Raw genomic sequence first — 15,520 nt, 5'->3', positions numbered from 1 at the left:
CTCTCTTGTTTCTAACTGCAGGAATGAAATTCCAAAAGTAGATTTGGTGAGCTGTTCTTTGTCCAGCACCTTAGAAAAGGAATCCACTGAAAGAAGCAATGACATCGGTAAGTTGAAGTAAATTTTACATATATATGATCAGGTTGCTATATAAAAAGAGTATTTCTAAATTGTAATCAGTTGACATCTTTATTATAAAATCAATGTATTAAGTTATTTAAAAAACTAGAGTTTTTAAAAATTTATCTTTAATGGTTGTTAGTTCAAAAGAAGTAGTAGAGCTTTGTAATAACTAACTTTGGAATTAAGGTGACTTCGTGAAGCATTTTAATCACGTTTCCTATCTTGAGAAAATTTAAATATTTTTACATTTTTCATAAATTTGCTGTCCTTAAGAAGCGTTCTAAATTGTAAAGATAGTATACTCAGGCTGGAAAGTGAGGTGTTCTGCTGTGATCACATATCTGTTAGCAAACCAAGTGTCATTTTCATATGGAAATATTCTAGTATCATCTGCTTCAATCACTCAGTTCTGTAACAACTGGGCTCCAGAAGACATGGTTTTGTAAGAGGAGAATCTTTGTATTCTAAATTGTAAGCATTACTACATAACATTGGTAGCATGCTGTGTTACTTTTATGATATGATTTCTTCAAGAAGCTCATACTATTAAAATTAAAATAGGGCAGAAATTAATCTTTATTTTGGAATAATATTTTTAATATGCTTTTAATAGGCAGTTGTTCAAATAAGCCAAGTTTTTTAACAAAAAGAATGATTTCAGAAAATGAAATTACAAAATAATTATGTATTTTAATATGTATTTAATATTCTGCTTTTTGCTTACTAAATACATACTGAAGTATAGCAGTTTTAGGTTCATTTATTCTTATCAGCCATAAACCAGCCTTGAATTGTTATTCTCCGGATTATTTGCTTCTTATAAATATTAGCTGTTGATGAAGTCCAACAGATTTGTAACATTAGCTTAGACTGAGAAGAACATAGAATACTAATATGTGACATGGTTTTCTTGTCTTTGAATCAGAATTACAATTGTAATATTTAGTTAACATAAGTGAAGGTCAGAGTACTAAATGAGAATAATAATGATAGAAAATTAAAACATTAATATTGCTTTTTATACTGTGAAGTTGTTCAAAGTCTTTTTGTATTTTGGTCAGATTTAGAAATAATAAAAGAAAATAAAAGCCTTTTTTGAGATACAGAATTATGTACAGAATAATAAAAATGAAAGCATTATGTATCTGTTGTATGCTAGTTGAAATATTTAAAATTGTTAATCACTTGAAAATGGAGAAAAGAAATATAAAAATAGATTAAATTATTTATGAGCAATGTTAGAGTAGATTTGAGGACAGATGTAGGGCAAAGGAGATGACGGTGAAATATATGAGATGTGAGAAATGTTCTCACCACCGTCTTGGTAAGTTTCTTGGCAGTGATACCATGAACCATTGCAGCCTGAACTTCAGCAATGGTGAAACAAAATGTTCATTTTACCAGCTCATTTCTTACAGAGGGAAATGAAGCATAGTACTGCACTGTGTATAGTATTGCAATATTATTTCACTGTGGTACACAAACTAGAAATGTGAGATTAATTTGTTTATGGAAATGTTTTATTTAAATGTCAAATGAATATAGACATCGTCATGTGCACACTCCCCAAAGAATGCATTTATTTAATATATTTTTCTTGGTGTGAAGACTTTCAAGTATTTATATTAGAACAGAATTAGTGAAAGGTTTCTTGGTTGGATTGTAAGCATTATTTGTTTTTAATGTGAATGTTGTATCAAAGGGACTTTTTTCTTTGTTTTATCTATGATTCATACATGCAAAGCTTTGGGAGGAAAAACACTGTTAGTCCTGTTGTTAAGTATGTGTATAGATCTGTTCCTTTTCTCCTCACACTTTTTTCTTTTCTTTTTCTCTGCATTTCTAGTGGTGCCTTTCTTTTTCTTTCCACTCATATTTCTTCAAGCTTTCCCCATTTACATCCCTTTATCATGGGTAATTCTTCTTCACTTGATGATGGTAAGGCTGTTTTGCACCTTCTGTCTGTCCTGTCTTTTTTCAAGAGAGAGAATGAATGGCATCTATTGCTCCATTCTCTTGGCATCCGTTTGTTTGCTTTGTTGTAGTTGTAATTCTTTAGTAACCGAGCCATTTCATACTGGCCGGTGCAATGCTTTTGAAAATACTGCACTTCTTTATTATAACATTGTTCCTTAGCAACAGTAAAACCTAATTTTTATGCTAATAAAAATGTGATTCCATCTTCTAATATAAACTAAAATGTTTGCAAGTTAGTCAAATGCAATAGTTTAGATATGCATCGGCAATATTTTGAGAACTAATAAAATGATCTTACAAGGATTCTGTGTTTTTGCAGTAGTCTCTTAAATAAGAACCAATCTGTCTGTTAGTGGATTATTGCCAGGAAGCATAAATTTAAAACTTTCATAATAGGAAGAATAACATCAGCTTTCTTACTGATGTTATGTCTTACTACCGATTAGTTTGATTGTAGATGTCCTTGCAGATTGAGCCAATTTTAAGGTCATTCTTTCATTAAAGATATGACCTAATCTCTAAAAGGAGCATGACTTTTACATGGGTTAAACAAATGCCAAGCAGGATATTAAGAATGGATTTATTTTATAGAATATAAAATTGTGTATCGCACAATGGCACTGAATGCGGGATATGCCAGTTGCAAGATTAAAAAAAAAAAAGACTAATAGTAGATGTGTGTACACACTAGGTAGAATTCTGCACAAGGGCACCTTGTATATCATAGCGCCCCTGCTCAGAATTGTGGTAGTATGGTGGCCTAATTTTTCAACTTTACATATTAACATTTGTGGAAATGATTAGACTATGTTTTGTACCATTGCAAAAGGGTCCTTGTTTCTGTAATTGGTTTTTATATCCTTTAATTCCTATTTTCTGAATTTTAAGTCAAAGAAGAGTGTAGTTGTTTTTAATTTAAAAAAGAAAATTGTAATAGAAAATGACATTTCAAAAAGTAGGATTTTATGCTTTAAAAAAATACCTTAATTTTTTTTCATTGCTGTATTTACAAGGGGGAGATTTAATGTTTTATTAAGCCTGCCATGGTAAAGATAGCTTTTGAAGTCAGTGCTAATAAAGGAGAACATTTGTAGCTCAGGGTTGACATGAGGGGTCCTTGGTGGTCTCTGAGGTTGCTTGTTTTTTTGCAGATGTTTCATTACCCAAACTAGGTAACATTGTCAATAATAGTAAGTAGTGCAGTTTGCCGTCACTTTATATTCTGGTGGCTTGCCTGTCAGTGTTGGTGGGAGTGGTCTTAGAGATTCTTTGGTTGGGCTGTTTCCTGTGGCTTCTTTGGCAGTTTCTTGATTGGGATATTTTTTACTTGATTGTTGGTTTGATGTTAACCTTGGAGTTAATCTATGCTAATCTGGGTGCTAATTGCTGGTGGAGAGATGCTTGTGTCTTTTTGTTCCTTTTTTGGCTGGGTGATAGTTTCTTTTGTATAAACATATACATATTGTTTTTTTTTTAATTTGATTTATATGCTGCCCTTCTCCGAAGACTCAGGGCGGCTTACAATGTGCTCAGCAATAGCCTTCATCCTTTTGTATATTTATACAAAGTCAGCTTATTGCCCCCACAACTGGGTCCTCAATTTACCTACCTTAGAAAGGATGGAAGGCTGAGTCAACCTTGAGCCTTGGCGAGATTCGAACCCTGCAGTAATTGCAGGCAGCTGGTCTTAATAACCAGCTTAATAACAGGGTGCCTTAAACCCCTGTACTACCAAGGCTCAAGGCTGTTAATGTCTATATGTCTATTGATGGCTAATTTGTCAGAGTGCCAGGCTTTTAGAAATTCCTTAGTGTCAGAGTGCGCACAGCTTTAATTCATGAGACAATCCAGGACCAATAACAGCAAACAGAGGTTTGTAATAAATAGTGGTTTTTATCTACAAAAGAATATATACTATACATACACGTACTATAGGCAGAAGTCAAACAATCAGTAAATTACAGCAGGTAAGAACACATGGCGAGAGAGAGACGCCCTAACAGGGCTTCTTGTTATTGTACAGGCTCTTAAAGGGATAACAGCCAAAAATCTTGCTGACTCATTCCCATCATTACATCAGTGCATCATTGTAGCAGCTGGTCAGCTTTTAAATCACTACCCTGACACTTGGCATTTTTGGACTTGGCTTGGTCTAGGATGGTCACATTTTCCCAACTGAAATTATAGTTACATCTGTCTATAAATTGTGAAATTAAAGAATTTTCATTATGTCTTCTGCTAGTTGGTGTTCGTGGATGCATTCTGCCAGTCATCTGCCTGTTTGTCTTACATAGTGGTTGTTGCAGTCCTTACATTGTTTGTTGCAGATGACTCCTGTTTTTTCTTCTGGAGTTGTTGGGTCTTTTGGTCTGCTTAGGATGTTTTGAAGGGTTTTAGTTGGCTTGTGTGCTATACTGATTTGAAGTCAGGGTCAGATTAGGCACTCTCATCTCTGCCAATTCCTGGAAATACTGCTTCTTTTATTCTTCGGTATTTTAAAAAATTTACTTGGTTGGCTTTTGCAGAAAATAAAAACAAATAATGCCATGTTATTTGGAATTACATTCTTAAAACTTATAATTTTGAGTTAATTCTGGTTGGGCATTTTTAGAATGAGAGTCTACAATCTTTTTCTCTTTTTAAACAAATACATTTTTAAATTATTATTTTAAACATTATTAACATTATATAACATTATTTATATTAAACCAGGGGTGAAATGCTCCCGGTTCGGACCGGATCACCTGATCCGGTAGTGATGGCAGCGGGTGGTTCGGAGAACCGGTAGCAAAAATCCCTGTGCAACCCCCCCCATGCCCAGCTGAGCCGCACAATCATCAGATGCGCTTTTTTTTACTTTTAAAAGCATTTTTTCTACAACCTCTTCCAATGAAAAAATGCTTTTAAAAGTAAAAAAAAAAGCCTCTGATGATCGTGCGGCTCAGCTGGGATCATCAGATGCTTTTCAAAGCATTTTTTTCTGCAACCTCTTGGCCAAAGAGGTGTAAAAAAATGCTTTGAAAAGTGTCTGACAATCCCAGCTGAGTTCCCTGATCGGCAGAGAGGCATTTTTTAAAGAGCCTCTCTGACGATCCCAGCTGAGTTCCCTGATCGGCAGAGAGGCTTTTCAAACCATTAGAAAAAATGCTTTGAAATTTTTTTTAAAAAAAAGTTGGCCACGCCCACCATCACATTACCCACCACGCCCAGAGAACTGGTAGTAACAAATTTTACATTTCAGCTCTATATTAAACATAATATAAAACATTTCAGGGTAAACACATCTATGCATAATACCGTATGTTTTATATCAGATTATAGTCCCAAAGTGCTTTTTCAGGAGGCAACTGGACTTTCTTGTTTTTTCTTTTGAAGACGTTTTGCTTCAGGAGTGAATATCTTAGTAATCATTTAGGGATCTTTTTCATAGCTTTGTTAATATACAGCTATCCTACTTTGAACAGAACAGTGTGTGGCATAAATGGCTGAACTCTCAAGAACAAGGCTGGGGAACAGTGCTGTCCCTACAGTTTCAGTGCAGGTCAAATTAAAGAAAGTATTTGGTCAGTTTTTTGCTTTACTACCAGATTTCAGGAAAAGCATAACCCATCATGCTTCTTAGTGGGAGGTAGGGCTGGGTTTGGCAAAAAGGCAAGTTGTATCATAGGGCTAAACTGCAGGTTTAGCTATCTGGTAAACTTAATTCTGTTATTATGTAAGTTCTTGTGCACTGAAAGTGACATGGGTTTAGCATTCTTTTCTGAAAAGGTTTGTCTGTCTGTTTGTCTATCTGTCAAATTGATATTTTATTGTTTATTTATTTATTGGTTCGATTTATATGCCGCCCTTTCTCCGGAGACTCAGGGCGGCTTACAATGCGTTAAGCAATAGCCTTCATACTTTTGTATATACCTGCTTAGTAGGGCTTTCGCCCCCCCCCAAGCGGTGTTCTTTTTTATACAAAGTCAGTTTATTGCCCCCACAATCCGGGTCCTCATTTTACCTACCTCAAAAGGATGGAAGGCTGAATCAACCTTGAGCCTGGTGAGATTTGAACTTGCAGTAATTGCAGGCAGCTGGTGCTACTTAATAGCACTTTAGTCTGCTGCACCACCAAGGCTCTTATGGGTGTCCATCTCATGGAAAATGACTCTGAAAGAATGGAACAGCACTAATCTGATATTTAAAAGCCTGATTAAAGGAAAGCTTGATAAGACCTGGGAATGGAGCTTTCCCATGTCACATTATAATCCTGCTCTACCTGCTGTTAGTTGTAAAGTACAAATTTCATGATCCCTTGCAGGATAAAAAAAACCCCACCATAATTTCTAGCTAGGTATAGTTTCACAAATTCTCCTCTTTTTTTAATCATACTTCTTCATTCTCATGTGTGAGCATTTTTATAGGGATGGAGAGAGGATGTGACAGGAGATGACTAATGGACAAAGGGACAAATTCTAATTTAAGCAGATGTAGTAGAAATAGTGTGGACTTCAGGCTTTCTTAATCAGGCAATTCCATCATTCTGTTTATCTTTTTCTTCAGTATACAATATTCATATTTTAAAAGATACAAACTCTGTAGTTGAAAAAGAAGTTTTCCTTAACTGGATGTTTTTGGTATGTTTTGGAAGTTTTAATCACAACTCATCTGGTGGGCACAGAACATATTGTGTTGCTGTCTTTTGTTATTATTACATTCGCATTGGATTTATTATTAGGTTAAAAACTGCAAATGATATCGGGTTTGAAAGAGATTGTACAATCGTGTTGAGAAAAGGGCAATTACAAATTATCTTCTCCACGTTTAACAGCAGCATTCTAAGAATCATTTAACCTTTCTTATGTGTATCTTACAGTTTATGCATTCTGAATGGTATCCTTATTGATATCATATGATTTCTCCATTCTTAATTTGATTATGTCCCCTTAGAAAAAAGCCATTAACAAAGTGGTGATATGTTCTAGAACAGAGTTCCCAACCTTTCTGGGTTGGCAGCCTAGAGCAGGGGAAGGGGGGAAAGAAGGGGTGATTTTGTGGGATAGGCAAGCGCATGTGCCCATGCATGAGTACCTATGATATTTGCATGAGTGGGACCATGAGGGCCTGCAACAAGGCTCACGTGAGTGGGGCTGCTAATGCCTGTAACAAAGCTTGCACAAGTGGGGCCACAGGCACCCACAATGAGGCTCGTACAAGTGGGGCTGTGGGTGCCTGCAATGAGGCTCACATGAGTCTGGCAATGCACGCCCATGGAGGCGCACACACAGGCTGGCCACTCCTGTGGCCCGGTGGCAATTAGCCCGTGGTCTGGTAATGGGCTGTGGTCCACAGGTTGGGGACCCCCGTTCTAGAATATATTTGGTGAAATTTCCAAGAAATATCTCAAAGTGCTTTGTTCCCTATGCCATCTGTCTGGTAAACTCGCAAGATTTGTTTTTCTCGCTATGTACATGTATACATCCAAACTAGACTGTGTTGTTTCTCTGTGTCATATAATATACCATGTTTCCCCGAAAATAAGACCCTGTCTTATATTTTTTTGAACCCTGAAATAAGCGCTTGACCTTATTGCCATGCATTCAAAAGCACGATTGGGTTTATTATCAGGGGATGCCTTATTTGGGGGGAAACAGGATATGTGGATATATACATAATTTTGTATTAATTAATTAATTAATTAATTTTGTCATGTTTATGTAGTGTATATTGGAGGTTTGAGAGCTGTATACAACGAAATTTCATTTTAATGTATGCCGATTAGTGTACATTCAAAGTGACAATAAAGTTATTCTAAGTCTAAGTCTCAGAAGATGTTTCAAGAGAATAAAGTAGAAAAAAGATAGGGAATATCTCATAATGCAAGCAGGCTTTAATAGAATAACAGAGCTGGAAGGGATTTGGAGTCCAACTCCCTACTTAAGTAGGAAATCTTATAACATTTCAGACAAAGAGTTGTCCAAACTCTTCTTAAATACCTCCAGTGTTGGACCATCCACAACTTCTGGAGGCAAATCATTCCACGGATTACCGTATTTTTCGGAGTATAAGATGAACCGGAGTATAAGACATACCTATCTTTTTTGGTTTGTTTTTTTTATAAAAAGTTTTTTTTATTTTTTAGACACACATACAAACATACAATGTATTTTATTTGAACAGAATATTTGGCTGGTTCACAAATTTAAACAGTGTTTAGTCATTTCAATTAAATTTACAATTTCTATAGTTCCTTTTTGCCATATTTATTCCTCATCTGTTTTTTTAAAAAAACAATATTACCCTTCATCCTCATCTCTAATCTTAATCAAACTCAATTTTTTTCCTTCTATTCTATATGATACCCCTTCCCATTGTCATTTATTTTTATATCCATCCTCACATTGGTTAATTATGTAATATTGCAATTGTTTAATACAAATTCAACATTTTAATATAAATCAATTAGTTCTATAGCTATCTTTTTTGTATATTAATCAATATGAACATGACTATTCCAATTATTTCCATGCAATCCAATTTCTTACAAATCAATTAATTATATTTACCAATAATAATAAACCAAATAATTTTCCCCATATATTCCTCCAAACCACAATTTAACCATTTCTGCTTTCAACACAATATACAATTAATAGTATCTCAATTATTACAATTCTCTAGTTAAATAGAGCTTTCCCCTTATGTTACTCATTTTCACATCTTAAACTCTTCCAATAACCCAAATAGTTTTGCCCATATAATCCTCCAAATCACAACTTAATCATTTCTACTTTCATCACAATATATAATTTAAAATATTTCAATCGTTACAATTTCCCTAATTAAATTTAAAAATGTTCTAGCTGTTATCCAAGCTACAACTTAATCCTTTTTACTTTCACCACCATATACCATTAAAGGTATTTCAATTGTTACAGTTTATACTTATTCCTATTTCTAAAAAAAATTAAAAAAGAAAAACTTATCATTGTCCAGATTTCAAAAATACAAAGACAAATATTCCAAGTATTATTCATTTCATTTTTACAATCATGATTTCCCATTTATTTCTTATTACTATTCATATTTCAATTCTAAATATGTATAACATCTTTCTCTTTCATTTCTTTTTCTTTCTTCCCATTTTTATTTTTGCCTTTTTCTTTCTCCTTTTTTTCTTTTGTGTTTTAAAATCTTGAACTCTCCTCTTTTGCCCTAAATTTCCCATTGTTTGCACCTACCTTTTTTGGTGAGGAGAAAGAAGAAAAAGAAATCGGCCTCTGCCTAATTTTCTAACATTGCAGCAAACAGCAAACAGCCTGCTTTACTTTCTGTTTCATTTTCAGCATAGCTTGATTAGCACAAGGAGAAAAAAAAAATCTGCTCCAGCAATTTAGCTCTTTGCAGCAAGCAGCAGAGCCCTACGCAAAACAGCTGAGAGCAAATCAGCTGAGAGTCGGGAGGCTGATCTAATCAATGGGCTAATTATGTTGTGCTGAAGCTGAAAAGAGTTGTTTTTTCTTGCTGTTTGCTTGCAAGGAGGTAACTGCTGCGAGGCACAGGCCAAAGGGTGGGGGCCAGTGGGTGTGAGGGGCTACATTCGGTGTATAAGACGCACCTAAATTTTCACCCCCTTGTAGGGGGGAAAAAGGTGCATCTTATACTCCGAAAAATACAGTAATTGTTCTAACTCAGGAAATTTTTTCTTAGTTCTAGGTTGATTCTTTTTCCATCCACAGCTTCTTGTCCTGCCTTCAGGTGCTTTGGAGAATAGGTTGACCCCCTCTTCTTTGTGGCAGTCCCTTTGATATTAGAACACTGCCATCATCCTTACTCCTTCTTTTCACTAGATCAGCCGTACCCAATCCCTGCAACTGTTCTTCATATGTTTTAGCCTCCAGGCCCCTGATTATTATCTTTGTTGCTCGTCTCTACACTCTTTTTAGAGAGCTTCTTTTTTACCAAAACCTAATGCAATATTCCAAGTGTGGTCTTAACAAGTCATTATAAAGTGATAGTAACATTTCATGTGATCTTGATTCTATCCCTCTGTTAATACAGTCTAGGATGTGTTGGGTTTTTTGGCAGCTGCATTACACTGCTGGCTCATATTTAAGTGATTGGCCACTAGGACTCCAAGATTCCTCTCGCAGTTACTACTATTGAGTCAGGTACCACCTATTCTATACCTGTGCATTGAGTTTTTCTTGCCTAAATGTAGAACCTTATTTTTCTCATCATTTTGTTAGATAGAGCACAGTATTCAAGTATGTACCTATCTTCTGGAGCATTGGCCTTTCCTGCCAGCTTGGTGTCATCTGTAAATTTGATGAGTTCCCCTTGTCTAAATAATTGATGAAGATATTGAAGAGTACTGGGCCTAGGACAGAGACTTGGGGTACCGCCACTGCATACTTCTTTCCATGTAGTTGCAGTTCCATTAAGAATTACATGTTGAGTATGGTTGGTCAGCCAGTTATGAATCCATCTAGTGGTGATGCTGTCTAACCCAGATTTCTCTATCTTATCAAGTAGTAGATTGTAGTCTACTTTATGAAATCACTTACTGAAGTCCAAGAAATTATATCGACAGCATTCCTCTGGTCCACTCATTTTGTCAAAGAATGCAATAAGATTAGTTTGGGATGATCTGTTTTTGATAAACCCATGCTGGCTTTTGGTTATTACTTTGTTTGCATCTAGGTGTTTGCTGATTCGTTGCTTGATTATCTTTTAATTGGAGCCTAATTATTTAATGATTTTAAATTTTAATTGTTTAATTGTTGTTTTGTTTCTGTGTTTTTAAATAGGCTGTACACCGCCCTGAGTCCTTCGGGAGAAGGGCGGTATAGAAATAAAATTATTATTATTATTATTATTATTACCATTATCATTATCATTATCATTATCATTATTATTATTATTATTATTATTATTATTATTATTATTATTATTATTATTATTTTCCAGAATCTTCCCTGGTATTGAGATTAGGCTGATAAATCTGTAGTTTCCTGTAGATTATTATTTTTTGAAGATGGGAACAACATCAGCTCTTTTCCAGTACACTAGTACTTCCCTAGTGCTTACAGGGAGGGCATATTCCCGGTTTCATGTTCTAGGTGTCATCTTGTACGATCTTGGAAGCATGCCTTTTCTGTGGTTATCCCTGTTCTCTGGTATGATCTCCTCTGGTATACCACAGTTTCCAACTCTTGTTGCCTTTAGGAAAGCCAGCCTGCCTTCCTTCCTTCCTTCCTTCCTTCCTTCCTTCCTTCCTTCCTTCCTTCCTTCCTTCCTGTTGGGTTGTGAGAGAACGACTGGCTCAAAGTCACCCAACTGGCTTTCATGGCTAAGACAGGACTTGAACTCACAATCTCCCACTTTTTTGCCTGGTGCCTTAACCACTACACCAAACTGGCTCTCAGGTATTAGGGCTCCCAGGTATTAGGGGCCAATTAAGTGGAATTACCTTCTGCTTATAATTTATATAGTATTATCTATTTTATTTTTTTCTTTTATGCCACCCAAAGTCAGACTATTTGAGTTAGGTAGCCTTATAAATCTTTTAAATTAAAAAACAACATTAATACTAACAACATAATAAAATCTGGATCGGGGTCACCAACCTTTCGGACTTTAGGGACCATTAAATTCGTAATTTTAAATCCCACAGACCACTAATATGATTTGCCTAATGACCGGATGGGTAGGCATGGCTACGTGGTCATGTGACTGGGTGGGCGTGGTCAACTCAATGTCACTCACGTCGAGAGGTGCCTCACCGACCTCTACTCGCCCCTCCCCTCCCAGCCACTCCTCCCCTCCCCACCCGGGCTCCTTAGGGCTCCAACAGGAAGCAGTTGTTGGAGCTAATCAGCCACCACAAGAAAGAGTTGGCAAAACAGCTCAGTTCAAATTGGATCTGACTGAGAAGGAGGCTCAGCAGAAGCACCTCACTGAGGACTATGAGCATAGTCTTTCCAAGCAGAGGGAAGACCTGCGGGAGTGCAAAGCCAGGTACAGGCGCCTGGAGGCTCAATGGGCTGAGATGGTCAGTCAGTTCCAGGCCATCATGCAGTCCCACTGGAACAAGGCCCTCTGGCTCTTTGCCACCAGCAGCACTTTCCTCCAGCCTTTGTCCAAAGACCTGCACCAGGAGGTTGAAGCAGACCCCAAGTCAGAATTTCTTCCCCCCTCCAACCCACACAAGAAGACCCTGAAGGGGGAGACTCTCTGCAGCAACACAAACGTTCATTGCATGTATCCAGCCCAGGGGCCGTAGTTTGAGGACCCCTGATTTAGTGCAATATAAAAAATGCAAATAATTTTTCTGCGGACCACCAAAATTTTCTCACGGACCACCAGTGGTCCATGTATACTCATCCAAATTTTACTAAATTGGGGGAGAGGGGTTGTCACCTATAAAGATATTCTGAATGAGAGAGGAGAATTGAAAGCAAGAAACATTTTAAAGGAAGAAGGAATTGAATTGGAATGGTGGGCATACCTCCAAATACAATCCAAATTTAGCAAAGACAAAAAGGAATGGGGTATAAAGCAAGAATTATCAGAATTAGATAAGATCTATTAAGCAGGGAGGGTAAGACCATAAGTAAATTATATTGCTATTTATTGGAACAAGACATGATTAAGGAACAAGTCAAACGATAATTTGGAGTAAATATTTTGGGCATAGTATTGATTTGGACAATTGGCAGACTGTCTGGGGAAAAAATTTAAAAATTACATTAGCAATTTCATATAAAGAAAATTTATATAAGATGTTTTATAGGTGGCACCTCCCCCCCACAAGATTAGCACGAATCAGTAAGGGAAATTCTTCGGCATGTTGGAAGTGCAAGATAGCTCTGGGAAATTTCTATCATAATGTGGTGGGAATGCCCAAATGCAAAAAAATATTGGAATCTGATAAAGAGATGGTTGGAAGAAATTTTGTTAATAAACATAGAAGTCAAATCGGAATTTTTCCTTTTGGGAATGACAGAGAGCAAATACAAGAAAGACATAAATTATCTACTACTGCATATACTGACAGCTGCATGGATAGCCTTTGCACAGAAGTGGAAAGAGAAAGATACCCCAACTGAAGAGGAAATACTACTAAAAATTTTCAACTGCGTAGAAATGGATAGACTCACCTTGGAACTCAAGGATAAAAGCGAAACATTGTATTATAAAATCTGGGCAAAATTCTATGAATGGTTAGATAAAAGGAGGATAGCCGAGACAAATGTGTAGTATTAGACTAGAATTATATACGTTATTATAAATATGTATGTGAATTGTATAGATAGGTATATGTAAGTATAAATATGTATAATTGTATAGGAATAAGGTAAAAATTACTATTATTATACTATGTTTAAATTACGTATAAGGTGTAAGGAATATATTATTATTATATTATCATTAGTATATTATATATTAGTTTAAAGTGTTGGAAGATGCTTGGGGCCAATGATGTCATATCTATGTCCAATGTTTTTAATTTTGAACTATTAATAAAAAACTTTTAAAAATTAAAAAAAATGGTTGTAAGTCAAAGACTACCTATATTTAAATTAGTTTTCAACTATTTTATTATCCAATGGTTTTCAGATGTATGATGTGTAGCATTAACTAAAAACCAGACAGAAATATTTTCTTTAAAATAAATAAATACTTACAGATGCCGCCCTCTGTCTCAATTTGATAATATTAAACTAATGCAAAATAATATGGAAATTAAGTTTTAAAAGCTTCATCATAGTACTTGTAATATTAATATCTCTTCTATGTTTTTTAAGATTTGGAGGGGTTTGATTCCATAGTACCAGTTGCAGAGAAGCTCAGCCATCCAACTACTACAAGACCAAAAGCTACTGGCAGAAGACCTCCATCACAGTCATTCACATCTGTAAGTAACATCTGCATATTTTAACTTCCTTTGTGATGTTTTTAATTATTTTTTATTCATAATACAAATAATCCTCAGTTTACAAGGGTAATTGGGACCAGAATTGCTGTTGCTAAGCAACGCTTGCATACAGCGTAACATCACATGACTGAGCCGCTTAGTAACTGCAATTCTGGCATTTTTGGTTACTATTGTTAAGAAAGGACCATATGGGTCATTAAATGGAGAACTCACATGACTGCAACATCTGTCTTCCTACCAGTTTTCCCAATGATTTTGTTTGTGGGAAGCCAGCAGAGAATGTTGGAAATTACAATTAAATGATTGTGGCTTGTTGTGATGTTGTAATTGTGAGCTAGGTGCAAAAGATCTGGATCAGATTCACGTGACTACAGGGTTTCTGTGGGTCATAAATCCCCCTCTTTCAGTACCATCACAAGTTCACACCGTCACTAAATGAATGAGTATGAATATTCATAAACTGGAATAGATCAGCCAATGAATAGGCATAGCAACTAAATCAGCCAATGAGGGCTATTTGGGAGCTGAGACAGACTGGAGCCAGGGTGTCTCTTAGTCTGCAGCTTCTGAGTGTGTGCAGAGAAACTGAAACTATTCTGCTCTGCTGAAATGAAACTAACTGTTCTCTCCTAGCTTGTGTTTTGATTATAACTGCTACTACTTTGAAGAAGAATCTATATTGGTATTGTATATTTATCTTTATGTATTATATGTATATAAAGAAGTTAATGAATCCTGCTGAATCAGTTTACCTGTGTGTGCTTTCTGGATTTAATTTCTGCAACAAACTCTGACATGATTGGATATAAACCAAGGACTACTTGTAGGAATTATACTAATTTTAATCTGTTATCCATCTCAAAGCTGGTCTTCACATATGCTGGAGCGCCGGAAACCTGAAGACCAAGTGGCCGGCATGCACATGCGCACAAGCCAGCTGGTCTTTGGGTTTCCAGCACTCCGGTGCACGTGAAGACCAGCTTTGAGATGGATGCCTTCATTCAGTGACGGTGTGATGGTACTGAAAGAGGGGGATTTATGACCCACTGTAACCTTATAGTCATGCAATTCTGATCCAGATCTTTAACTGGTCTTTGGGTTTCTGGCACTCCGGCGCACGCATGCGCACACGCACACATTCCCGTTTGGTTACTTGGTTCACCATCACTGGTATATTCACCTGAAAAGGTTCACCATCACTGGTATATTCAGTCTACCTAGGATCAAATTCATAGCCTCCTGATTGTTAGGCGAGAGAGCCACCTCTAGGCCACTGCACCACTCAATACAAGTCCATGAGATATCCAAACTTATACTTCACTTCACTTAAAGCAAAACCTTTAAGATCAAATGGTGATGACAGGAGATATTTGTCAGAGCGTTGATTAATCCCATTCTGCTTTTGGGATAATCGCACCTGATTATGAGGGGTGGATCGAGACTATTCCTTGCAAGTATATTTTAAGAAAACAAAAACCCGAAGATATATTCTAAGAA

At 36.2% G+C, this 15,520-nt stretch overlaps 1 protein-coding gene across 1 annotated transcript in view; it reads left to right on the top strand.

Annotated features, from left to right (window-relative positions):
* Positions 1-15,520, top strand: part of SH3KBP1 (SH3 domain containing kinase binding protein 1) — a 435,673-nt gene that overhangs the window by 400,869 nt on the left and 19,284 nt on the right. Inside the window, exons 14-15 of the mRNA XM_070943239.1 lie at positions 22-107; positions 13,893-14,002. Coding sequence (XP_070799340.1) covers positions 22-107; positions 13,893-14,002 — 196 coding nt within the window. The remainder of the gene's footprint in view (positions 1-21; positions 108-13,892; positions 14,003-15,520) is intronic.

Source organism: Pituophis catenifer, unplaced genomic scaffold, assembly GCF_029215685.1.
Source record: "Pituophis catenifer annectens isolate HBS135680 unplaced genomic scaffold, rPitCat1.0.hap2 SCAF_4, whole genome shotgun sequence".
In the NCBI taxonomy this organism is placed as follows: domain Eukaryota; kingdom Metazoa; phylum Chordata; class Lepidosauria; order Squamata; family Colubridae; genus Pituophis; species Pituophis catenifer.
Note: the sequence above shows the minus strand (reverse complement) of the source record. Positions and strands in the feature narration are given on the sequence as shown.